Raw genomic sequence first — 27,703 nt, forward strand, 5'->3', positions numbered from 1 at the left:
TGAGTGGGCTCTCCTCTTTATCCCATTAAAAATGGTGAAATATTTAAAAAGACATCATTAAAAACGTTAACTGGGTCGCGCTTTATTCTCCCAACAAAGATCTTAAAAAGTCACGTGGTATAGGCATCGGGAAAGTGAGATTTGTAAACTGACTGATGTGATATGAATAAAATACTGTTAAAATCAACAAAAACCCCAAACAATATACATTTATTTCCAATTGTCAAGTTGTCCAATGGGGCAATTTTAAAACTCAAAGTTTAAGCACAATTTATCTCTTTTGATGTCCATCAAACATTTCTAATACAGCAATATTTTAAATATCTAGTAAGACTTAAGTTATTATCAGCCCTGTAAAAACAAGTTTAGAATAAATTAGGTAGTTCTTTGGTAAGTGTTGAACCCCTGAACCCAGTCTTGTTAGTCAAAGTAATACATACAACAAGGTGAAAAAATAAATGGTTGCTTGTTGGCATTCTTATGTGGTGCATATGTTGCATTTTTTCCCTTGCAGGTGTTTGTGACAGGCCAAGCCGAGCGGATGGAGTTTCTTAGAGAGGTACTGTATCACCACTGGGTCTTGTACTGCTTACAATCCTGAGTTCCAGTATTGGCTTAGTGGATATGGTGAACCTAGCTACAGGGACACTTTAAGATTGATTTCCAACTGGAGTGCTGACCAAAATTCCTTAAAGATAATAAGAAAGAGTTCTGCCCAAGACAAGAACCCAAGAGCATCTCAATAAACACAAATGTTTTAATGCAATAAATGTATGGAACTTTATATTTATGTCCCCCACCACTATAGTGGGGGACATATTGTTATAGTGGTGGGGGACATATTGTTTTTGCCCTGTCTGTTGGTTTGTTTGTATGTTTGTTTGTTTGTGTGTCTGCATCAAACTTTAACATTTGCCATAACTTTTGTCATATTGAAGATAGCAACTTCATATTTGGCATGCATGTGTATCTCATGGAGCTGCACATTTTGAGTCAAGGTCAAAGGTAAAATATATGGGGACATAGTGTTTCTCAAACACATCGCTTTTTTAATTACCGTAATTACTCTATGTTTTCGGACACTCTAAGTTTTCGGACACCCCTTTTTTTAGCAAAAATAATTATTTTTCGTGACTCTTAATTTTCAGACATATGAGTTTTCGTCCATAATTTATGTCTCTAAGTTTTCTTACAGTATATTTTACAGCGCTTTTTTACCAAATTTCGGTCATGTTTTCGATATCTAATGACACTTTGATCATGGGGGTTTACAACCAGATTAACATCATAAAACATGACAGGTGCATGTCTGAGAGTAACGGACCATTACATTTGCGTTATTGGGTAAATAACCTTGTAAACCAGTATTAGACAATGGTTTCGCCCGATAGCATAAGCTTTATGACAATTACCAGGCGTTGTGCCAATTAACAGTTCAATTATCTACCGCAATGGTACTACCCCTTCTCAGTAAAATAACTAAATACTAAACGCTTCAAACTGTGATGCACCCTATTGGAAGTTTTACGAACAATGGAAGGTGTTAGACAACAACTATCTGAAATGAACAAACAAAGAATTCATAGTTTGCTTTTTTATTGCGTTAATTACAGGTTCATACTAGCAAGTATCGGTACATCACATGCTCATCTTTGAACTGGTTGGTCAAAGTACAACCTTGTAGTAACTTTCTGTCAAATAAATTAAGCATTTAAAATTATTTAAAATGCAGTGCAAACATATATAATTGTAATTTATACTGAACGGCATGGTATTTTACAAGCGCTTGCTATTACCGGTAGTCGTTGATACAATTGACTCTATTTTCTGACACTTCAATTTTCGACTCTAAGTTTTCGGACACCTGTATTTTGTGAATATTTTTCGTATCTAAGTTTTCGAACACATTTTTTTATTATTTTTAAGTTTTCGAAAACATAGAGTAATTATGGTAATACTTTTGTAGAAAGAGGTTATTTTTTTATTTCAGCAACCTAATGTTTATCAAGCAATAAAAGCACTGTTTAAGGTGGCAAATCTGTGTCAATCCCCAGAGATAAAAGTATTTACATTTGACAACAGAAATCTGTCAGCTTGGGAAAAAAACATTTGAAGTTAACCAGCCAAATTATGTTAGTGGCTGTTTGGTTTGAAATAAACTGTGATTTGCATGTTTTTTTGTTTGTTTCCTCCTCACATGCATACCCTCTCCAAACCACGGATTGCAGTCTTAATTAGTTCAAGGTTATAGTTAAACATGACCATTTCAGTCAAATGCAGTGTATTCACTTAAAATGAACACTAATAAATATTGTCTGTGCGATATGATTGATGTGACTCCCCCGCCCCTGTTGATGCAGACGGTGATACATGTTTGTGTGTTACAGGTGTACCTACTGAGGAAGTCATCGACCCACAAGATCCCTGAGAAGGGCCTGCGCTACTACATCTGCTCCTTATCAACCACAACTGTTGTCTACAAGGTAGTACACATCTCACTTTCATAGAGTTGTAATGTACACACATCATAGTTGTAGAGGTGTAATTTACAGTCAAAAAGATGTAATGGTACACATATCTCACTATCAAAGAGGTGTAATGGTACACACATCTCACTGTCAAAGAGGTGTAATGGTACACACATCTCACAGTTGTAGAGTTGTAATGGTACACACATCTCACAGTTGTAGAGTTGTAATGGTACACACATCTCACAGTTGTAGAGTTGTAATGGTACACACATCTCACAGTCAAAGGAATGTAATGGTACACACATCTAACAGTCAAAGAGTTGTAATGGTACACACATCTAACAGTCAAAGTGTTGTAGTGGTACACACATCTAACAGTCAAAGAGTTGTAATGGTACACACATCTCACTATCAAAGAGTTGTAATGGTACACACATCTCACTTTCAAAGAGGTGTCATGGAACACACATCTCACTGTCGTAGAGATATAATGGTTCACATGTCTCACAGTCATAAAGGTGTAATGTACACACATCTCACTGTTTTAGAGATGTAATGGTACACACATCTAACAGTCAAATAGTTGTAATGGTACACACATCTAACAGTCAAAGAGTTGTAATGGTACACACATCTCACTATCAAAGAGTTGTTATGGTACACACATCTCACTATCAAAGAAGTGTAATGGTACACACATCTCACTATCAAAGAAGTGTAATGGTACACACATCTCACTGTCATAGAGGTGTAATGTACACACATCTCACAGTTTGAGAGGTGTGATGGTGCACATATCTCACAGTTTTAGAGGTGTAATGCTGCACACACCTCACTGTTTAAAAGGTGTAATGGTACACACATCTAACAATGTTAAAGGTGTAGTTTTACACATATCTCACAGTTTTAGAGGTGTAATGGTACACATATCTCACAGTTTTAGATGTGTTATGGTACACATACCTTACAGTTTTAGAGGTGTTATGGTACACATAGCTTACAGTTTTAGAGGTGTAATGGTACACATAGCTTACAGTTTTAGAGGTGTTATGGTACACATAGCTTACAGTTTTAGATGTGTTATGGTACACATAGCTTACAGTTTTAGAGGTGTAATGGTACACATAGCTTACAGTTTTAGAGGTGTAATGGTACACATAGCTTACAGTTTAAGATGTGTTATGGTACATACATCTAACAGTTTTAGAGGTGTAATGGTACACATATCTCACAGTTTTAGATGTGTTATGGTGCACATAGCTTACAGTTTTAGAGGTGTTATGGTACACATAGCTTACAGTTTTAGATGTGTTATGGTACACATAGCTTACAGTTTAAGATGTGTTATGGTACATACATCTAACAGTTTTAGAGGTGTAATGGTACACATATCTCACAGTTTTAGATGTGTTATGGTACACATAGCTTACAGTTTTAGAGGTGTTATAGTACACATAGCTTACAGTTACACTCATTGGCTATATATTTATGCTGTTCCCATACACATTTCTGTTAACCATAATAGTCTTTGTTTGGTATAAACCTTTGGCAAGTTGCTGGTGGAATCCAGAATAAAGAGTCCTGATGTGTATCATCTGGGCCAGGCTAGGTTGAGTGTATTGAAAGACTTCATGCTTTGTGATAGATTATGGCATAATAAGGCCTATAAAACCTTGACATAATTGTATAACAATTTCAGTGTAGGCAAACCTACAGTAGATCTTTTTATGTAACCTGATTATGCCCGGATCGAAAGATTGGGGGTATATTGTTTTTGGCCTGTCTGTCATTGTATGTGTGTGTCCCAAAACTTTAACCAAAACTGTAACCTTGGTCATAACTTTTGCAATATTCAAGACAGCAACTTGATATTTTGCATGCATGTGTATCTCATGGGGCTGCACATTTTGAGTGGTGATAGGTCAAGGTCATCCTTCAAGGTCAAAGGTCAAAAAAACAAATTCAAAAACTTTAACCAAAACTTTAACCTTGTTCATAACTTTCAATATTGAAGATAGCAACTTGATATTTGGCATGCATGTGTATCTCATAAAGCTGAAAATTTTGAGTGGTGAAAGGTCAAGGTCATCCTTCAAGGTCAAAGGTCAAATTTATGGCTTTAAAGCAGCACAGTAGGGGTCATTGTGTTTCTGACAAACACATCTCTTGTTATGCCCCTGGATCAAATCGGGAGTATATTGTTTTTGGCCTGTCTGTCATTGTATGTGTGTGTCCCAAAACTTTAACCTTGGTCATAACTTTTGCAATATTCAAGATAGCAACTTGATATTTGGCATGCATGTGTATCTCATGGGGGCTGCACATTTTGAGTGGAAAAAGGTCAAGGTCATCCTTCAAGGTCAAAGTTCAAAAAAACAAATTCAAAAACTTTAACCAAAACTTTAACCTTTTTCATAACTTTTGCAATATTGAAGATAGCAACTTGATATTTGGCATGCATGTGTATCTCATTAAGCTGCAAATTTTGAGTGGTGAAAGGTCAAGGTCATCCTTTAAGGTCAAAGGTCAAATTTTTGGCTTCAAAGCGGCGCAATAGGAAGCATTGTGTTTCTGACAAACACATGTCTTGTTCTTTTTATCATTAATTAGATTACATTATCATTTATGTGTTACTGTAACAGTTATCAAGTATCCCATCAAGAAGAGCATGCATCTATAATTAACTTGCATTATCATATAATGAAACCCAAGTCTTCCATCTGTTTGCATGTTAATGCCATTAACATGCATTATATCTGATAGTTTTGCAATACAGATCTAATCATACATGCCAGAATTTGTTAGGTCCAAAGCGGGACATTCCATAAAAAATTGTTGGGACCTTTGACCAAAAAGCAGGACAACTAAAACAATCTATCATTCCACCTTTACTGAAGTCAGTATAGTACTAACAAAAACTCTTGATACTTTTATTCAATACATAAAACATCTGATATAAAGCATGAAATCTAAAACATAACAATAACAGTTTTATTAAATAAGACAATAGCAAACAACGAAGATAATATTAATCTTTTTAGAGTACAAAATCTGGAACATGACGACAACAATACTCATAATATTACTTTCAATGGCAAACATTAACACAGGGGAGGCTATCCAGTACACTGAAAGTACGGGTTACAGTAAACTAGATACAGGTCTGATCATGGTGTTGATCTTTGTCGCTGTCTTTACTGTCGCGACTTTTTCTACGTGGGTTGTTCTTTGGACATGCTTAGTGACATCATCACGTCCACCGCTGACAACTGACAAGTCCACATGTTACACAGGCGACAGTACATATACTCCTTGCCCTTGCTGCTCTTTGCAACAAACTCAAACTGAGTCTTCCACGTTTCCTGGAACTCTTTGCCTTCTTAGCAGAAGCACCAGCTTGCGGCTCTGCGGGTCACTTGGACATTTCAAGCAGTTTTTTGTTACACCAACAAAAACAAAAGGACAAAAGGAGTCTATGGATGCTGTACTCGAATTATTTTTCTCTAATGTTAATAATCATATTTTGTTTTCTTCATATATATACAGATTAAACTGAATTGTGAATTGTCAGGAGCTGTATTGGGGTAGTGTCAAACTGTCATGAATAACAACACATTGTTTTTATCACAATAACACAAGACAAGATGGGTACCACTTTTACTGTTTGTTGCGATTTTTTTTTATGCCCCCTTCGAAGAAGAGGGGGAATATTGCTTTGCTCATGTCGGTCTGTCTGTCTGTCTGTCTGTCGGTCGGTCCGTCCACCAGGTGGTTGTCAGACAATAACTCAAGAACGCTTGGGCCGAGGATCATGAAACTTCATAGGTACATTGATCATGACTCGCAGATGACCCCTATTGATTTTGAGGTCACTAGGTCAAAGGTCAAGGTCACAGGTGAAGGTCACAGTTACTGGAAATAGGCATTTTAAGGATTTAGCATGGTTCAAACAAGGGAAACAACTACCGTTTATGCATGTTCTTTTTGTTACAGCATTTGCCTCCCTTAAATTCATTTAAAATCTCATTTTACAGCAGAGATTCCAAATATGACCTGTAAATGAGCCCTATATTTACTGCCAGTGCTAGGTTACCTTTTCCCATTTTATCATTCTTAAGTATTGTTATTGTAATGCTTCGTTAGCGTTACGTTAGCGTTACTACCACCACCACCGCCGCCGCCACCACCACCACCACCACCACATCCACCACCACCACCACCACCGTTGTTCACAGTGACAAAAAACGTATTCACACAATGGCTGCTACTACAACTTAGCAGTTTGTTACTTGTCAATTGTCGCGGCTTAATTGGAGTAGGGTCAAACTGTCATGCATAGCACCTCGTTGTTTTTAGCTTAATTGGAGTAGGGTCAAACTGTCATGCATAGCACCTCGTTGTTTTTATTACAATTACACCCAATTACACTAGACAGGATGGGTATCACTTATTGGACTGTTTGTTGCGATTTTGGTATACTGCAAATTCGGATTATCCCGCTATTTTGGAACTAAACATTGAATGTAAAAGACTCATTAATGACGAAGAGTTAATTTTACAAAACAATTGTTTTGTTAACTGTTTCAAACAAAGACAAAAACAAACACATTTTCAACATTTATTTCATTATAATACAACTATCGATAGCAATAAGCGACCACTATCTTGAAGACCACCATGGTGTGAATGCCTGATAAAGTCAATAATTAGCCGATAAATCGCTGATAAGGTGTCATAAACAACACTGGAACACACGAAAAGTAGAATCGGATGGTTAATTGGGGGCAATAAAGGGATTAGCTATGGTAAGTGTTAGCGAAACAGAGCTTGACTAGCGAATTTTATTGGGAACCTATAGACCTTACATCGTTTTTTTACAAATGTCGGGCAGATCGTCTCATATTGGGACGCCGGGACAAAGGGCCCAAAAGCGGGACTGTCCCGCCGAGATCGGGACGTCTGGCATATATGGATCTAATAGCTGCATTGGCAGTGTAAAGGAGTAATATGTTCTATCATTTTAATTGATCATTGATTAAATGCTAGAGGTGAGCTATTTTTATGCCCCCCTTCGAAGAAGAGGGGGTATATTGCTTTGCACATGTCAGTCGGTCTGTCTGTCTGTCTGTCGGTCCATCCACCAGGTGGTTTCCGGAGGATAACTCAAGAACGCTTGAATAACTTCATAGGTACATTGATCATGACTTGCAGATGACCCCTATTGATTTTGAGGTCACTAGGTCAAAGGTCAAGGTCACGGTGACCTGATAGTAAAATGGTTTCCAGATGATAATTCAAGAACGCTTATTCCTAGGATCATGAAACTTGATAGGTAGATTGATCATAACTTGCAGATGACCCCTATTGATTTTCAGGTCACTAGGTCAAAGGTCAAGGTCACAGTGACCCGAAATAGTAAAATGGTTTCCGGATGATAACTCAAGAACGCTTAGGCCTAGGATCATGAAACTTCATTGGTAGATTGATCATGACTCGCAGATGACCCCTATTGATTTTCAGGTCACTAGGTCAAAGGTCAAGATCACAGTGACAAAAAACACATTCACACAATGGCTGTCACTACAACGGAGAGCCCATATGGGGGGCATGCACGTTTTACAAACAGCCCTTGTTATCATATGATGTCCAGCGTCATGCGGTGTGTGTCAAAATTAATTTTTAGCTTGTTACCGCTTAAGAGGCCACGTTTTTCATCCAATCATTATGAAACTTGGTCAGATTGTTCATCTGGAAATATCAAGGTCAAGTTAAAATCTGGGTCATTTGCATCAACAAGCTAGGTCATCAGGTCAAATCTACAAAAAAAACTTTGTTACCACTCCAGAGGTCTCAAGTATGACTTAATCTGGTGAAACTTGGTGAGATTGTTTATGTGGACAATATCTAGGCCACTTTCAAATCTGAGTAAAAAGCATCCAAAAACTAGGTCACTAGGTCAAATCTTTGAAAAAAACTTGTTACTACTCTAGATACTCAATCTTGATGAAACTTGGTCAGAATGTTAATTTTGACATTCCCTGAGCTAAGTTCAATCTGGGTCATGTGCATCCTCAAACTTGGTCTGTCAAATATTATAACAACCTTGTTAATACTTTAGAGGCCACATTATATATTCAATCTTGATGAAACAAGGTCAGATTGTTTATCTTTACAGTATCTGGGTCACACGCATAACAAACTTAGTCAGCAGGTCAAATCATTAAAAAAAATCTTACAGCTTTAGGGGCAACATTTTTCATTCCAACTGTATAAAACTTAGTCAGAATGCTTATCTTGACAATATCTAGGCCAAGTTCGAAATGGGGTCAGGTGCATCCAGAAACTAGTTCTCTGGGTCAAATCTTAAATCAAACTTGTTACCACTCTAGAATCAACATTTTAACTCAGTCTTGATGAAGCCTGATTTATATTGACAAATATGAAGGCCATGTTTTATTGTTGGTCAAGTGGGTTCAAAAACTAGATCACGAGGTCAAGTCGCCACCAATTGGTGTGTTTGAACTCAGGTAAGTGCTTTAAGGCTATCATGTCCCTCATGTTGATACATCTTACTTAAGGTGCATTAACTTATCCTTGGGCTGGGGTGGGGGTGTTGCGGGGGAAAGGGCGCGCATGTGTCATCTGCTGTAAACATGGAATAATATTCCTACACTCCCTAGAATGTAGAATAAAGGTATTTTGGTTATAAATGCAACAATCCAACACCAAGGCTTATACAATTCTCATTCTTTAGAATGATCAGTTGAAAAAAAGACTCATTTTTGCATTTCGCTTTGGGAGTCTCTAGCATAGAAGGTTTATGGTCAATTCAAGTATATTGAATAGAATGTATCATCTTAACAGTCTGTGTGACAGAACATGTAGAAGAGAGGAACAGTCTGTGTGACAGAACATGTAGAAGAGGGGAATAGTCTGTGTGACAGAACATGTAGAAGAGGCGAACAGTTTGTGTGACAGAACATGTAGAAGAGGGGAACAGTCTGTGTGACAGAACATGTAGAAAGGTAAACAGTCTGTGTGACAGAACATGTAGAAGAGGGTAACAGTCTGTGTGACAGAACATGTCGAAGAGGGTAACAGTCTGTGTGACAGAACATGTAGAAGAGGGTAACAGTCTGTGTGACAGAACATGTAGAAGAGGGTAACAGTCTGTGTGACAGAACATGTAGAAGAGGGGAACAGTTTGTGTGACAGAACATGTAGAAGAGGGGAACAGTCTGTGTGACAGAACATGTAGAAGAGGGGAACAGTCTGTGTGACAGAACATGTAGAAAGGGTAACAGTCTGTGTGACAGAACATGTAGAAGAGGGTAACAGTCTGTGTGACAGAACATGTAGAAGAGGGTAACAGTATATGTGACAGAACATGTAGAAGAGGGTAACAGTCTATGTGACAGAACATGTAGAAGAGGGTAACAGTCTGTGTGACAGAACATGTAGAAAGGGTAACAGTCTGTGTGACAGAACATGTAGAAGAGGGTAACAGTCTGTGTGACAGAACATGTAGAAGAGGGAAACAGTCTGTGTGACAGAACATGTAGAAGAGGGAAACAATCTGTGTTACAGAACATGTAGAAGAGGGTTACAGTCTGTGTGACAGAACATGTAGAAGAGGGAAACAGTTTGTGTGACAGAACATGTAGAAGAGGGTAACTCATCTTTGAGGTTTAAGAGTATTAAGAACCTGTAAAGGGGCCAAGTTTTTGTTACTGTTTCAATGCTTGATATTATTTGGTCCACATTGAATGTGGAAGAAAAAATTAGTATGTAGATATCATTAATATGTATTGTAGAAAATACCCCTGAGGAATATAACTTATTTATCAATTATCCATGGGCTTGTGTTGTTATTTTTTTTTTAAATAACCTGTCAATACATCTTCCCTCACATGATTCATGTTTAAGTAAGTTGATTATCACAACAGCGTCATCTGACTAAAGCAATCTTAAATCTGTTATATTGTCACTGGCATTTCATCATACAAAACTAATAGCTTACAACTGTGCTTGAAAATGCACAAAGTTTATGGCTTAAAGGAAAATATGTGATCTGCCATTAGCTTGAACTTTGTAATGTAACGATGTCACTCAGGATAAATTTGTTTGTCAACACTAATAGTCTTACATCAGTTTAAAATCTAGTGAAATACCCAAATAAGGTTCATAATTCGTTAACTGACTGTTAAGTTATCTGAGTTACCTGTACAAGCAAATCTAGATGTGATAAAACTCTCCACTTACGTCAATGAACTTCTGTAAGGCCTTGAACTCGTGTTTAGTTTGCTGCATTAGTAACTAGGGGCAGTCGTGTGATGCATTTTTAAATAGAGTGACTTTCAACACCAAACTGAAACATGACCTTAATCTTGCAGTATGATGCAACTTGATAATCAATTTCTTGTAACCAGTGAAATGCAGTTTGTGTTTCAGAACATGTTTGTCTTGTGTGGACAGTATCACATACAATTTAGGTTGTCATGGTACATTATGACACACAGCACACCTGTGCATTTTTCGACCTTGTGGATTTTATTTTGCCCCCCTTCGAAGAAGAGAGGGTATATTGTTTTGCTCATGTCAGTCCGTCGGTATGTCGGTCGGTCTGTCGGTCCGTCCACCAGATGATTTCCGGATGATTACTTAAGAACACTTAGGCCTAGGATCATGAAACTTCATAGGTACATTGATCATGACTGGCAGATGACCCCTATTGATTTTCAGGTCACTAGGTCAGAGGTCAAGGTCACAGTGACAAAAAACGTATTCACACAATGGATTTCACTACAACTGACAGCCCATATGGGGGCATGCATGTTTTACAAACAGCCCTTGTTTGACAATTTATCTGTTAAAAATGAAGAATGCATTTATTTGAAGATTGATATATGCATATATGCTAAAAGCCTGCAAGTAATTGCAAACAAAATAAATCTACAGTTTGAAATCAACAAACAATATAAACCAACATATTACAAGTCTAGAAAAATCTAATTGAGTATAAAACAAAAAAAAGCACATACAAAATATAGGATAGTAATAATTATTGTATTTTTACACAATTATGAAAGTTATTTGATGTACAAGAACACAAAATATGATGGTCTTACCATTGTATAAATCATTACTTTTCAGAAAAATACTTTTTAAAAATATATATATTTGAAGTTTTCGTTTTTTATGCTCCCCCAAAATTTATTTTGGGGGAGCATATAGTCGCCGCTTTGTCCGTGTGTGCGTCTGTCTGTCTGTCTGTGCACAATTTTTGTCCAGGCTATTTCTCAGCAACTAATGACCGGAATTCAATGAAACTTTATGGGAAGCTTCACTACCAAGAGGAGATGTGCATATTATCATTTGGTTCTGGTCGGATGATTTTTCACAGAGTTATGGCCCATTTAAAATTTTTGAAATTTTCCATTAACTGTGCATATAGTGCAATTCTTGTCCGGGCTATTTCTCAGCAACTAATGACCGGAATTCAATGAAACTTTATGGGAAGCGTCACTACTAAGAGGAGATGTGCATATTATCAGGGGGTTCTGGTCGGATGATTTATCACAGAGTTATGGCCCTTTGATATTTTCTATAAAAAAAATATTTTCCCCCTAACTACTGTGCCCTAAGACGTTTCCTTTTATCTGAATATATAGTGCAATATTGTGACAAAAAAAACTTTGGGGAGCATCACCCGTCTCCGACGGTTTCTTGTTTCTCAAGTAAAGATAATATATGAACATGAATGGACACTTGTCATATGAATAATAGAATCCAAAATGTGTTGGGATATCTGATATTATTCATGTGAATTAAGATCTAGAGCTGACGATTCACCCTGCAATCCTCAACATGTTTGTTTGCATGAAACTATCAGATCCTAGCTTTCCATTCTAGTTTCTTTAAAATGTTGAATGGTAATTTTATGATCTTAGTGTCATACTTTTGAGGAGAAAAAAAAGAGTAAAAATATAGCACTGTAGGACTTATTCTAGCTCTAACTTTCATTTGCATGGATGATTTACAAATACTGGGCATGCATGTTTACTTTTATTGGACAGTGTGTATAAAAGGAAAAGCCATACACCCTCTTTCAAGGTCAAGGTAAGACTTCAAGGTCAAATATTTATAAAGCACATTCTAATATAAGAATATGATTTTCAAGAGCTCTGTATGGTCCACCATGCACTGAAAGGTTTCAAAAACTTGGTATGACAGTTAACATTTATAAGACAGTTGGTTTCACACTTAAACTTACATACATAGCTGCATTAAAAAGGTAAATGTGATTATAAAAGGTCAAATCTGATAGAGCCTTTTTTGCAAAACAAGGACTTTTCTCAGTTCTTTGTAACTCCATCCATGAAGAACATAGCAATAACATGACATTTTAAGACAAGGACATAACTTAAATATCAAATGTCAAAAAGGAGCCCTTAAGTACCAACACAGCAATATATATGGTTTGTCTGCAGTATACATGTGCTTTTTTACTTTGGTACTCTTTGATTAAAGATGGAAACTTACCCAGTAAATGTCTTCAGAGAGCTTTAGAAACATTTTACTTTAATAAGCCACCAGTTGAATAGTTTTACCAATCTCTTGCACGACGGTTACATTACATTCACCTCTGTGTTGGGCTCAGAACGGACTATTGTTATGAAAGCGTCTCATTTATGTCATGATCATTCCAAGTGTTCATCATTGAGGTTACAGAATACTAAACAATCTCTTGCACGACGGTTACACTGCATTCACTGCATTAAAGAAAACCATCTCATACCATGATATCTTATATCAGTCTTAATTCATTATTATGCCCCCCTTCGAAGAAGAGGGGGTATATTGCTTTGCTCATGTCGGTCTGTCGGTCGGTCGGTCCGTCCACCAGGTGGTTGTCAGACGATAACTCAAGAACGCTTGGGCCTAGGATCATGAAACTTCATAGGTACATTGATCATGACTTGCAGATGACCTCTATTGATTTTGAGGTCACTAGGTCAAAGGTCAAGGTCACGGTGACCCAAAATAGTAAAATGGTTTTTGAATGATAACTCAAGAACCCATACGCCTAGGATCATGAAACTTCATGGGTAGATTGATCATGACTTGCAGATGACCCCTATTGATTTTGAGGTCACTAGGTCAAAGGTCAAGGTCACGGTGACCCGAAATAGTAAAATGGTTTCCGGATGATAACTCAAGAATGCATACGCCTAGGATCATGAAACTTCATGGGTAGATTGATCATGACTCGCAGATGACCCCTATTGATTTTGAGGTCACTAGGTCAAAGGTCAAGGTCACGGTGACCCGAAATATTAAAATGGTTTTCGGATGATAACTCAAGAACGCTTGGGCCTAGGATCATGAAACTTCATAGGTACATTGATCATGACTTGCAGATGACCCCTATTGATTTTGAGGTCACAAGGTCAAAGGTCAAGGTCACGGTGACCCGAAATAGTAAAATGATTTTCGGATGATAACTCAAGAACGCTTTGGCCTAGGATCATGATTCTTCATAGGTACATTGATCGTGACTCGCAGATGACCCCTATTGATTTTCAGGTCGCTAGGTCAAAGGTCAAGGTCACAGTGACAAAAAACGTATTCACACAATGGCTGCCACTACAACGGACAACCCATATGGGGGGCATGCATGTTTTACAAACAGCCCTTGTTATAAAATTGATATGTTTTTTTTATGTTAAGAAACTTACATACATACACATGTCGAAGCAATTCCTAACGTCACTCAAAAATAATATGTTCAATTGTTTACATTTGTGAAGTGCGTGGAATGATTCCATCTGCGTAAATGGGCAATAAATTAGTTCCAAAGAGTTGCATTAAAACTCGCAAGTTTTTGCACAATTTATGGTACATTTAAAAGTCATATTTCTTAATTTAATGCATGCGATCTTAAATATCCAATCCAATATACGTTGAATGCGTTTGTTCGGTTTTATCTATTTTATAGACAAAATGGAGGGCTGAGCCTTTCGCAGAGTTGTATGTGAGAGCAAGGAACGACAACTCTGCGTGGAGATTGTAGTTTTACCTGTTTTCAAGTTTTTTTAAATACAAGTGTGCCTTTTTTACCTTCAAAGAACACATTTTGCTGACACTTTTAATTCAGAACACTGCTTGGGACATATAAATTTAAGAAAAATGCAGACATTTATTATTTCTTATATTTGATTACACAACAATATTTGAAAGAATACTGAATAAATATTACTAAACTAATATGTAATGTTGATTTACATAATTGTATCACTTAGTTTGAGGTTGACATGCAGATTGACTGTATTACAACATTTTTATAGGATGTTGCATTTCATCATATGTATCTGTGGTTTAGCAATTAATTTGTTAACTTCTTGTTGATATCTAGATTACAATAAATCATGCAACAGGTATGTTTTAAGGAAACCTGCAGTGCATGTGTCAGTCGCATGCATATTTAGAACACTGATTGTTTGAATGGCTTTATGTGTGTGATTGTTTGCATGTAAATACATCCTTAACCCTTTTATGCCTAGTGGACTCTCCCATCCTTCTATATCGGATCATTTTATTTCCAAAATTTGGGATGTCTAGTATACTTATTTCTATATTTAGAATATTTCTTACAGAAATTCTTTTAAGCAAACAGCGCAGACCCTGATGAGATGCCGCATCATGCAGCATCTTATCTGGGTGTACGCTGTTTGCAAAGGCCTTTTTTCTAGACGCTAGGCATAAATGGGTTAACTTGGGGTCTAACAACTTTTTAGCTCACTTAAGCACTCAGTTCTCATGGTTAGCCATTGAGGTCACCCAGCGTCCAGTGTCATCTATTAAGCATCATGTTTTGTAATTGTTGCCAACTTTTACCTGTAAGGTAAAAACTTGAGGCCTAATATTTAATCCAATTTTGATCAAACTTTTTCAGAATATTTATCATTACAATATTTAGGTAGAGTCGGAAGCATCCAAAAATTTGGTAATTAGGATAAATTTAGAAAAACCTTTTATCCACTTTAGAGGCGACCCTTGCAACCTCCGGTGATCCACTTAGGGCCCAAGGTTAAAGAACACTAGTGATACAGAGCCACAGTAGCTTTACGTTTTAGATAACCTTACGAGGTCACATTAACTACAGACAGCTAGATAGTTCATTCACTTTATCTCCTATCTGGGGTAGACAAGTACTGTTTATTTACACCGGATATAATCTTAGACCCCCTACCAATCAGAGGCATGACAAAGTGCACACACACTGAAAGTTAGCGGTATACATGGGTTTTATATGACTCACAATTACGCTGATGTTAAAACATATTATATCTGGTTTAATTAATCTATAACCTTATTTAAGACAATATCAATTTGGTATTAGTGTTAATATCAGTGGTAGTGGTAGTGGTGATAGTATAAGTGGTAGTGGTGGTGGTAATAGTAGAAGTAGTAGTTATATTGCTTTTGGTGCAGATGGTGGAAGTTGCGATTTTCCCTAAAAAGCTAGAACTTTGCAATCCAAATTAATTGTATATGAAGTTGCCATTCTCTAAGTTAGCAGTATTTGTTGTCTTACACTATTTAATATTTGCTGTAAAGCAGTATTTTATGTTTAACACTATTTGATATTAACCAAAAGATTTTTAATTTGGTTGTTGTCTTATTATGTGTTGGGGTAGCCAGGGTACCAGGAAGAAACCCCAAACCCCCCTGTCAGGTATGGTTTGCACTCCAGCCAAAATTAAACACTCAATCCAAACATCTCATATCAGCTATATTAAACAACAGACCAGACAAATTATCCAAATTGAGATATAATTCGATCAAATATTCTGAGAAAATTTCATGAAAATAGGGTAAAAATTGTAGGCGGCATCAAACAGGTGGTTTTATTTTAATATCTTTAGTTTTCCTTGACCAATCTTGACTAAACTTTGGATACAACAAGTTGGTAATTGGACATTGCCTGAGATCGTATTAAGGGAATGTTTTCTCAAGGTCAATATCACAGAGTCCTAATGAAGATGGTGTACTAAATTTGGGGTTGAATTAGCTAACATGAAGACCTAGATTGGGATTGCATTTTTTTAGCTCACCTGAGCACAACGTGCTCATGGCAAGCTTTTGTGATCGCCATTTGTCTGTCGTCAGCTGTGCGTTGTTAATTGTGCTGCGTCAACATTTGCCTTGTTAACTTTCTAGAGGGCACATTTATTGTCCAATCTTCATGAAATTTGGTCAGAAGATTGGTCTTAATGATATCTTGGATGAGTTTGAAAATGGTTACGTTTGCTTGAAAAACATGGCTTCCAAGGGGCGGGGCATTTTTCCTAATATGGCTATAGTAAAATCTTGTTAACACTCTATAGGCCACATTTATTGTCTGATCTTCATGAAACTTGGTTAGAAGATTAATCCCAATAATATCTTGGATGAGTTCGAAAATGATGCTGGTTGGTTGAAAAACATGGCCGCCAGGTGGCGGGGCATTTTTCTGTATATGGCTATAGTAAAACCTTGTTAACACTCTAGAGGCCACATTTATTTTCCGATCTTCATGAAACTTTCTCAGAAGATTTGTCGCAATGATATCTTGGATGAGTTCAAAAATGGTAACCTTTGCTTGAAAAACATGGCTGCCAAGGGGCAGGGCATTTTTCCTTATATGGCTATATATGGCTATAGTAAAATCTTGTTAACACTCTAGAGGCCACATTTATAGTCCGATCTTCATGAAACTTGGTCAGAAGATTGATCCCAATAATATCTTGGACAAGTTCAAAAATGATGCCAGTTGGTTGAAAAACATGGCCGCCACGGGGGCAGGGCATTTTTCCTAATATGGCTATAGTAAAACCTTGTTAACCCTCTAGAGGTCACATTTATTTTCCGATCATCATGAAACTTGGTCAGAAGATTTGTCCCAATGATAACTTGGATGAGTTCAAAAATGGTTGTGGTTGCTTTAAATACATGGCCACCAGGGGGCGGGGCATTTTTCCTTATACATGTTTGGCTATATATGGCTATAGTAAAACCTTGTTAACACTTAAGAGGCCAAATTTATTGTCCAGTCTTCATGAAATTTGGTCAGAAGATTGGTCTCAATGATATCTTGGATTAGTTTGAAAATAATAGCTATGAAGAATAAGACACAATCCCCAGTCATTATCACGTTTGCTGCTGATGGCGGAGGCAAAGCCCAGTGAATGGCGTTTAACCCTTTCCCACTCAGAAGCAAAGTGAAAATGGCCATGTGCAAACAGCATAAAACCAGAACAGCCTGCGAGTAACTCACAGTCAGTTCAGGTTTTATGCTGTTTGCTGCTTATCAGTATCTAAGGTTTGGAGATGATGCCTTTAAAACTTGAGTCTGGTTAGAAAGGTCTTAAATTAAATATCACTTTCGAAGGGACTACAAATGCGTGAATATATGTATCTAAGTGGTAAATAGTTTATTATGTTCTATATCTCCATGTCCTTTATAGTTCAGTGTTGTATTCATTACTTAAAATGTCCTCTGTATACAAATGATGGTTTAAATAATCCAATCAAGGGTCATTGTCCTTTTGTTCATTTATCTTATACATGCATACACCTACTATATACTTTACTGTTTTTAAGGGGGAAGATGTAATTTTATGTGTGTGAGGGTTTAACCCCTTACATTACAAGTTTTATGCAATAGTATTACCTGGTTGAGTGTATATAATTCAGAAATAAGACATATGTGAACATATCAGAGGGCCAGATAAGATGCGTATTTGCGTAAAATACGCATGAAAAAAAGAAGATACGCATGACTTAAAATTTTGTTGAGTAAAAAAACTCCTGGCTTAATTCGGATAACGCATTGTGTGCAATTTCAATGCGTATTAGCTGTTTAAAAATGCATATAAATTCATGTAAACATGACTGGTTGATTGTGTCCCCACCGGTAAAAAACGTAGTGACATCACCATCTATGTAAAGAATGTGGTTCCCGACCTAATTTACTCTTCAGTCAGATCAGTATCATTTCATTTTGATAAAGGCCGATGTTGACACAACGGGCTCCCTGCTGCATTGTTTGGATTCGAATACGCTTATGGTGAAAACATTTGACATCACATTCGATAAAACTCAAATCGCCCAACTTTAAGCATATAATTTTTGCAAGCAGTTCATCTCTTGTGTAGCACTTTTTAAATGGCAGCTGAAATACACATATAACAAACAAGTTTTGTGGGCAAAGCTTAGAAGATTTTGATCGTGGCTGTACAGTGTGTGCTAAACAGTAGCTTGCCAAATCAAGACAGAAAAAAAGATTAATAGCTGCTTATAAGCCAAGGCAAAAAAAAACAAACAGAAAAACTGTTAAATAAAACGAAAGTGATTGCTTTATTGTGTACAAGACTGCTTGTTATAGCGAGTTAACAGTACATGTACAATTTATTATTAATTCTGATCCTTTGAACATAAATACTCCTTAATATTATCGTATTTTGTTTTTAACTCATCAATTAAAAATTTCATGAGTGAAATACCCCTTTAGCTGAAAAAAATTATCTGGAGCTCTGACATATCATATGAATCAGTCAAATAGAACACTGGTTTCATAATTCTGAAATAATGGCTGTGTGCCACCAGATATAGGTTAGATGATTTAATGACTTCACGGAGAGATGTATGAAAACTAGGTTATTAAATGTGTACTTTTATACGCTTCACTTATTCTGTCTTCATATATATGCTAAACATGTACATTAATATACACCGTCTCAACATCTGTAATTAGATCATGTTTTAGTTTGTTTTTTAAAGTGCAACCTTGAAATTAAGGTTTATGTTTATACAAACTTTTCATGAGAGTTTTCTTGTAATATTTTTTCAATATACCAGAATCATGACAAGCACAAGAGTGACAGATTAATGCATCATATGAGCAACATTATCAAAATTTGATCCAACAAAAAAAAGTGAAATACTACTTTTAATGATATTCAAGTGTTTATCAAGTTTGAGATGTTTCTCCCTGTACTGAGCCATTTGACAACATTTCAGCAGGGAAGCTACATCTGTTGTCTGCATTTGCAGGGTCAGTTGAACACAGCCCAGCTGTGGGGCTACTTCAAGGACCTGAGGGACCCGGACTATGAGACCCACTTGTCCCTGATCCACAGCCGCTTCTCGACCAACACCTTCCCGAGCTGGGAGAGGGCTCACCCACAGAGGTAACGCAAATACCCAGAAAAAACAAACCCACAGAGGAACACAAACACCCAGAGGAAACAAACCCACAGAGGAACACAAACACCCAGAGAAAACAAACCCACAGAGGTTACACAAACACCCAGATAAAACAAACCACCAGAGGTAACACAAACACTCAGAGAAAACAAACCCACAGAGGTAACACAAACACCCAAAGAAAACAAACCCACAGAGGTAGCACAAACACCTAGAGAAAACAAACCCACAGTGGAACACAAACACCCAGAGAAAACAAACCCACAGAGGAACACAAACACCTAGAGAAAACAAACCCACATAGGTAACACAAAAACCCAGAGAAAACAAACCCACAGAGGAACACAAACACATTGAGAAAACAAACACACAGAGAAAACAACCCTACAAAGGTAATGCAAACACTCAGACAAAACAAACCCACAGAGGAAACACAAACACCCAGAGAAAACAAACCCACAGAGGAACACAAACACCCAGAGAAAACAAACCAACAGAGGAACACAAACACCCAGAGAAAACAAACCCACAGAGGTAACACAAACGCACAGAGAAAACAAACCCACAGAGGTAACACAAACACCCAGAGAAAACAAACCCACAGAAGTAGCACAAACACCTAGAGAAAACAAACCCACAGAGGTAATACAAAAAGCCAGAGAAAACAAACCCACAGAGGAACACAAACACCTAGAGAAAACAAACCCACAGAGGTAATACAAAAAGCCAGAGAAAACAAACCCACAGAGGTAACACAAACACATTGAGAAAACAAACACACAGAGAAAACAAACCCACAAAGGTAATGCAAACACCCAGAGAAAACAAACCCACAGAGGTAACACAAACACCCAGAGAAAACAAACCCACAAAGGTAACGCAAACACCCAGAGAAAACAAAACCACAGAGGTAATGCAAACACCCGGAGAAAACAAACACACAGAGGTAACACAAACACCCAGGGAAAACAAACCCACAGAGGTAACACAACACCCAGAGAAAACAAACCCACAGAGGTAACACAAACACCCAGAGAAAACAAACCCACAAAGGTAATGCAAACACCCAGAGAAAACAAAACCACAGAGGTAATGCAAACACCCAGAGAAAACAAACACACAGAGGTAACACAAATACCCAGAAAAAACAAACCGACAGAGGAACACAAACGCACAGAGAAAACAAACCCACAGAGGTAACACAAACACCCAGGGAAAACAAACCCACAGAGGTTACACAAACACCAAGATAAAACAAACCCCCAGAGGTAACACAGCCACCCAGAGATAACAAACCCACAGATGCAACACAAACATCCAAGGAAAACAAACCAACAGAGGTAACATAAACACCCAGACAAAACATACCTACAAAGATAACGCAAACCCCCAGATAAACAAACCCACCGAGGCTACACAAACACCCAGAGAAAACAAAACCACAGAGGTAAAACAAACATCAAAAAAAAAACCAGCCCACAGAGGTAACACAAACATCCAGAGAAAACAAACCCACAGAGGTAACACAAACATCCATAGAAAACAAACCCACAGAGGTAACACAAACACCCAGAGAAAACAAACCCACAGAGGTAACACAAACATCCAGAGAAAACAACCCCACAGAGGTAACACAAACATCCATAGAAAACAAACCCACAGAGGTAACACAAACACCCAGAGAAAACAAACCCACAGAGGAACACAAACACCTAGATAAAACAAACCCACAGCGGTAACACAAACACCCTGAGAAAACAAATCCACAGAGGTTACACAAACACCCAGATAAAACAAACCCGCAGAGGTAACACAAACACCCAGAGATAACAAACCCACAGATGCAACACAAACATCCAGGGAAAACAAACCCACAGAGGTAACGAAAACACCCAGATGAAACAAACCCACAAAGGTAACGCAAACCCCCAGATAAAACAAACCCACCAAGGCTACACAAACACCCATAGAAAATAAAACCACTGAGGTAACACAAACATCCAGAGAAAACAAACCCACAGAGGTAACACAAACATCCAGAGAAAACAAACCCACAGAGGTAACACAAACATCCAGAAAAAAACTACCCCACAGAGGTAACACAAACATCCATAGAAAACAAACCCACAGAGGTAACACAAACATGCAAAGAAAACAAACCCACAGAGGTAATTCAAACATCAAGAGAAAACAAACCCTCAGAGGTAACACAAACACCCAGAGAAAACAAATCCACAGAGGTAACACTACCACACAGGTAACACGCATGTTACACACAGGTAACACCTGGTGACTTAACAAACCCACATAGATAACACACACACACACACCCAGAGGAAACAAATCCACAGAGGTAGCACAAACACCTAGAAAAAACAAACCCACAGAGGTGACACAAACACCCAGAGAAAACAAACCCACTGAGGTAACACAAACACCCAGAGAAAACAAACCCAAAGAGGTAACACAAACACCCAGGGAAAACAAACTCACAGAGGTAACAAAAACATCCAGAGAAAACAAACCCACAGAGGTAGCTCAAACACCTAGAGAAAACAAACCTACAGAGGCAACAATACAGAGGTAACACACATGTTACACACAAGTAACACCTGGCAAGGTTACAAACCCATAGAGATAACACACCTTCACGGGTAACGCACCCACAGAGGAAACACATCTGCTCAGGTAGCACTCATAGAGGTCATACAACAGAAGTCATACTACAGAGGCGCTACACTACAGAGGTCATACTACAGAGGAACTACACTACAGAGGTACTACTCTACAGAGGTACTACACTACAGAGGTACTACTACAGTGATACTACACTACATAGGTCATGTTACAGAGATACAACACTACAGAGGTACTACACTATAGAGGCACTACAATACAGAGGCACTACACTTCAGAGGTACTACACTACAGAGGTACTACGCTACAGAGATACAACACTACAGAGGTCATACTACAGAGATACTACACAACAGAGATACTACACTACAGAGATACTACACTACAGAGATACTACACTACAGAGATACTACACTACATAGGTACTACACTACAGAGGTATTACACTACAGAGGTACTACACTACAGAGGTACTACACTACAGAGGTACTGCTACAGAGATACTACACTACAGAGGCACTACACTACAGAGGTACTACACTACAGAGGTACTACAACAGAGATACTACACTACATAGGTCATGCTACAGAGATACAACACTACAGAGGTACTACACTACAGAGATACAACACTACAGAGGTACTCACCACAGTGGCCTCACAGATAGAGGAATACTTCCCACACATGTAGCTCATTTATAGGGCACCACACACAAAGGTTACACACCTTACAAAACAACACACATACAAATGTAAAAACTACAGTCAACAGATCTGCTGGGAATATCTATTAGGGGAATCATGAAATTTGAATGAAGAATTGATATGTCTGTTCATAAACGCAACACAATTATCACTGTACGAGTCAAAGAGCTATCTTTTTTTATACCGCTCTAATTTTAATAATATTGCCAATTTGACAAATGAATGTTTTACCAAGTATATCACTGTAATTAATTTTTTCCCACTTGAATTATAATAATATTGCCAATATGACTAATGTATGTTTTTTCAAGTACATTGACTGTTCATGTGTGTTTGTGGACTCATACTGTTGTGTTTCATCCCATATCAGATACCTGGCTCACAATGGTGAGATCAACACTCTGCAAGGCAACGTGAACCTGATGGCGGCCCGTGAGGGGGTGATGAAGAGTGCCACCTATGGGGACCGTCTACAGAACCTGTACCCTGTGGTGGAGTCAGGAATGTCAGACTCCGGATGCGTGGACAATGTGCTGGAGTTCCTATGTATGGCAGGTGGGCTGTGATCACTAGCCACTAATAGTCTGAATGACAATCATGATTTAGATGAAAAACCATTAATCATTTTCATCATAATCTGGGCTTAATGCATGTTTGTAAAGTGTCGTTCCAGATTAGCCTGTGCAGACCACATAGGCTTATGCAGGAAAACACTTTTGTTCTAACCTGGATATTTGCTAAGAAGAGACTTTCCATTAACAAAATGTGGAAAGTGTTCTTTCTAATTAGTGGACCACACAGGGTAATCTGGGACGGGGCTCATGCATCAATCTCAGTTTTCCCAGAATGCAGACTCAATTCATAATTTATCAGTCTCTGTGCATTTGGAGGATGGCATATTTTTAAATATGAAAATATCAATCTTCAGAGTGAGATTGTTGATTTTCATGTTGGTAGGCCAATACTTAACAGAGGTTTTACCCTTAAATATCTTGTAAATTGCATCAAATACAAAATCGTTACTAGAAAAATATTTGTTTTCATTCAATTAATTATAACTATAATGATATTCTTATGTTATCTTTTATGACTTCTGTGATCTAGTCAACAAACTGAAGGCAGTGTATTTTAATATTTGAATAGTCTTGCCCTCCCTACTTACTACACATTATTATTTGTTTGCCCCCGGATCGAATGATTGGGGTATATTGTTTTTGGCCTATCTGTCTGTCATTCTGTCCCAAAACTTTAACCTTGGTCATAACCTTTGCAATATTGAAGATAGCAACTTGATATTTGGCATGCATGTGTATCTCATGGAGCTGCACATTTTGAGTGGTGAAAGGTCAAGGTCATCCTTTAAGGTCAAAGGTCAAATATATGGCTTCAAAGCGACGCAATAGGGGGCATTGTGTTTCACAAACACATCTCTTCTTTGAAAAATGTAAAAACCTTTTGTAAATAGTTTTCCCAGGAAATAATAATTCATATAAATGTGTATTAAAGCAACTGCATCTCTCCAAGTATAGACAAACCATTGACCCAGATATTTTAACCTATCATGTGTGTGGTCGCTAGGAGGTCGTGAGCTGCCCGAGGCCATCATGACAATGGTGCCCGAGGCGTGGCAGAATGACAAGACGATGCCCCCAGAGAAGAAGGCATACTACCGCTGGAGTGCCTTTGCAATGGAGCCGTGGGACGGACCCGGTAAACACTCCACAATTGGAGCCGATCATTTAGATTGCAGTGACCAAATATAACCCAACAGGATAAACAAACCTGTATTTAAGAATTTTGGGGATACAGTTATACAGTTGTCATGAGTACTATAACATAATTGTGTATTTCAATAACCTCATTAGATTTTTGTCATGTTTGTATATTTTGAAAATGAAGATAAAAACACTTAGGAAATGATAGTATTGATTCATGTTTTAGAATCTCAATAAAGAAGTTCAAAAGTTATGGAGTATTCTCTATATATATTGTTCCACTGAGCTTCCCGTTGTATAATTTGAATTTATTTATTTAAAATTTTATTTCTGTACACTATTATAAATCTTTCTTTGCATGGTATACACTAGTTACCAAAATCGTTTTTTTTATAAAAAAACATGTTGAATCAAGCCAAGTGCAAAATCTGATATATTTGAAAATATGTGTGAACATGAACTTTGGCTTAGCTGATAAGAATTCAAATTAGTTATTTATTTAAGACTCCTCAAACAAATAAAAAGGTTAAAAATCGCAAAAAGTTGTGGAGAATTCATTATCATCATTATAATTGAACTAAGATTTAAGTAATTAATGAGACATTCAGATTGATGCTGATTATAACAAGTATGATCTTGTAGATAACTCGTGTACATCCATCATGAAGAGCCATTTGTAGAAAGCTAGTCTGGGTGTTTCAGCTCTGCTGACCTTCACCGATGGTCGCTACATCGGAGCCATTTTGGACAGGAATGGCCTGCGTCCGTCTCGGTTTTACGTCACCAAGGACAACTATGTGTACATGTCCAGTGAGGTCGGGGTTACAGACCTCAAGAGTGAGAACGTCATTCAGAAGGTACATATCATTACCTTGAACTTTTGTGCTTTGATTGCTGGTAACTCCCACCATAGTTGTAACAAACTTAATTATGCTAAAAAGACAGACGCTTATTAAGACATTTTTGAGGGTATTTCTGGACAAATCCAGACAATTGTCTTCGTGTCACAGTCTGCTCCGAAAAAGTGTTTAGACTGATTCATTAAGTCTGAACAATATTTCTAAAGCGTCGGGCTTGGACTTAAGGATTTTGGTGCAGACGGCATTTTGAGATAATTCATTTTAATGCTTACAGTTAAGGTATTGAATCCCAGCTCTGATCACAAGTCTGACATAATAGCCATAACACCAATGCAGCCTACAGTTTCCTCAACTTAGAAGTAAGACATGAGCATTGCTATGATTGCAGGGTAGGCTGAAGCCTGGTCGTATGTTGCTGGTTGACACCAAGGAGCAGGTGCTCATGAAGGATGAGGTGATCAAGTCTCACCTGGCCAACCTGCGACCTGTGGCCACCTGGCTACAAGAGGTAAGTCAACTGACTAGGTAAGTTGGTAGAGTTCTGCACAGTCAACTGAATTAAAAGTTTGAGTCCCAGTCTGGCCACAAAACTTGTGGAGATTAGTCAGTATAGTTTGTCTTCAGACATTTTCCACCTACCATTGATTCAAGTTGGGCAGTTGTCATTTAATGGCATAAGTATGTGAACTAAGTACTGGTAAACTTCTTCAATCAGATATGCCTTCCCACCAAAGTATTAGTAGGTTTATAGAGACCACCTTGACATGACTTAAATACTGCTAAAGGTGTTCAAACCTTTAAAGTTCTTTAAATGTTTGTTCCCAATGAGGCTCATTGTTCCAGATGCTGTCCATGGCAGAGCTACGTCAGCACCACAGTACGCGGGGGGACCACAGGCGCCGTGCAGTGGACAGGAAGCACATAGAGCACGGCAGCTGTTTGGAGGAGGACCGCAGGCTTCCTATGTTTGGCTGGACCACGGAGGCCCTCAACATGCTTGTACTGCCCATGGTCAAGGACAAGTGAGTATCACCAGAGGAGGGGGGAGGAGGCTGCCCATGTTCAAGGACAAGTGAGTATCACAGGGGGGGGGGGGGGGTGCAGGCTGCCCGTGGTCAGGAACAAGTGAGTATCATAGGGGTGGGGGTGAGGGGGCATATAGTCGTGACATGCTGCCATCACTTTACTTATACTTATATATTGAGACTCATTGACACTAACTGAACTTGTCTAACATTTTATCAATTTGTAATTAAGTACATCCTTAGCAAGGTTAAATTTGTATGTTTATCTTTAAACTGTCAAAAGAAAATATTGTCTTCGCTTATTGGTCCTCAATTTGGCTCTTATTGCGAAATTCATGGCTTCATGTTGGATTTTAGCAAAATGTCAACCATATATCACACCAGCTGGGAAATTAATTAAATCAAAAGAAAAGAAATATTAAAGTTAATTTTGTTTCAGGTGCATAATGTGTATTTACAAAAGCAAATAAATTTTCATATATGATAATTATTATATTATCTTTTTTCATTTAAATATAAAAATCTGTCAACAAGCTACTTCCCCAGTCACAACTCTTGTTTCTATGCCTCCTGTACAAGGCCCTATTTATTGTAGGAAGGAAGCTCTTGGCTCCATGGGCAATGACGCCCCCTTTGCCTGCCTGTCCCTCTACAACCCTCCAGTGTTTGACTACTTCAAGCAGCTGTTTGCCCAGGTCACCAACCCACCAATCGACCCCTTCAGGGAGAAAATTGTCATGTCTCTGGTATGTATGCTTATTAGTTGTGGGTTTTTATCCTCCCATATTGTTCATGAAGAGTTTAACTAGTGTTATGGTATATACAAAAAAAGAAATATTCAAGTGTAATTTTAAGCCATGTTTTTGAATAAAAGACTATTATGAGAAAATTTAAATGAAAAACAAAGTTAAAAATAAAAAAAAAACTTACTTAAAGTTAGTGTTAGGACATTATTTCATTTTGGTGGACATTATTTAACCTAAATAGCAAAATTCAATATATCAAAGAAAAGGTAGACAATGTATATGCTCCAAACATTA

At 37.7% G+C, this 27,703-nt stretch overlaps 1 protein-coding gene across 6 annotated transcripts in view; it reads left to right on the forward strand.

Annotated features, from left to right (window-relative positions):
- Window positions 1-27,703, forward strand: part of LOC127852221 (uncharacterized) — a 127,468-nt gene that overhangs the window by 37,332 nt on the left and 62,433 nt on the right. For all 6 annotated transcript variants that reach the window (XR_008036139.1, XR_008036140.1, XR_008036141.1 and 3 more), the window contains 9 exons: window positions 515-559; window positions 2,388-2,483; window positions 19,569-19,705; window positions 23,434-23,618; window positions 24,642-24,773; window positions 25,481-25,635; window positions 26,027-26,146; window positions 26,482-26,660; window positions 27,259-27,409. Coding sequence is in view for 3 of the 6 variants with exons in the window: in XM_052386102.1 (XP_052242062.1) it covers window positions 515-559; window positions 2,388-2,483; window positions 19,569-19,705; window positions 23,434-23,618; window positions 24,642-24,773; window positions 25,481-25,635; window positions 26,027-26,146; window positions 26,482-26,660; window positions 27,259-27,409 (1,200 nt within the window). In the remaining 3 variants the exon portion in view is untranslated. The remainder of the gene's footprint in view (window positions 1-514; window positions 560-2,387; window positions 2,484-19,568; window positions 19,706-23,433; window positions 23,619-24,641; window positions 24,774-25,480; window positions 25,636-26,026; window positions 26,147-26,481; window positions 26,661-27,258; window positions 27,410-27,703) is intronic.

Source organism: Dreissena polymorpha, chromosome 12, assembly GCF_020536995.1.
Source record: "Dreissena polymorpha isolate Duluth1 chromosome 12, UMN_Dpol_1.0, whole genome shotgun sequence".
Taxonomy (NCBI): Eukaryota; Metazoa; Mollusca; class Bivalvia; order Myida; family Dreissenidae; genus Dreissena; species Dreissena polymorpha.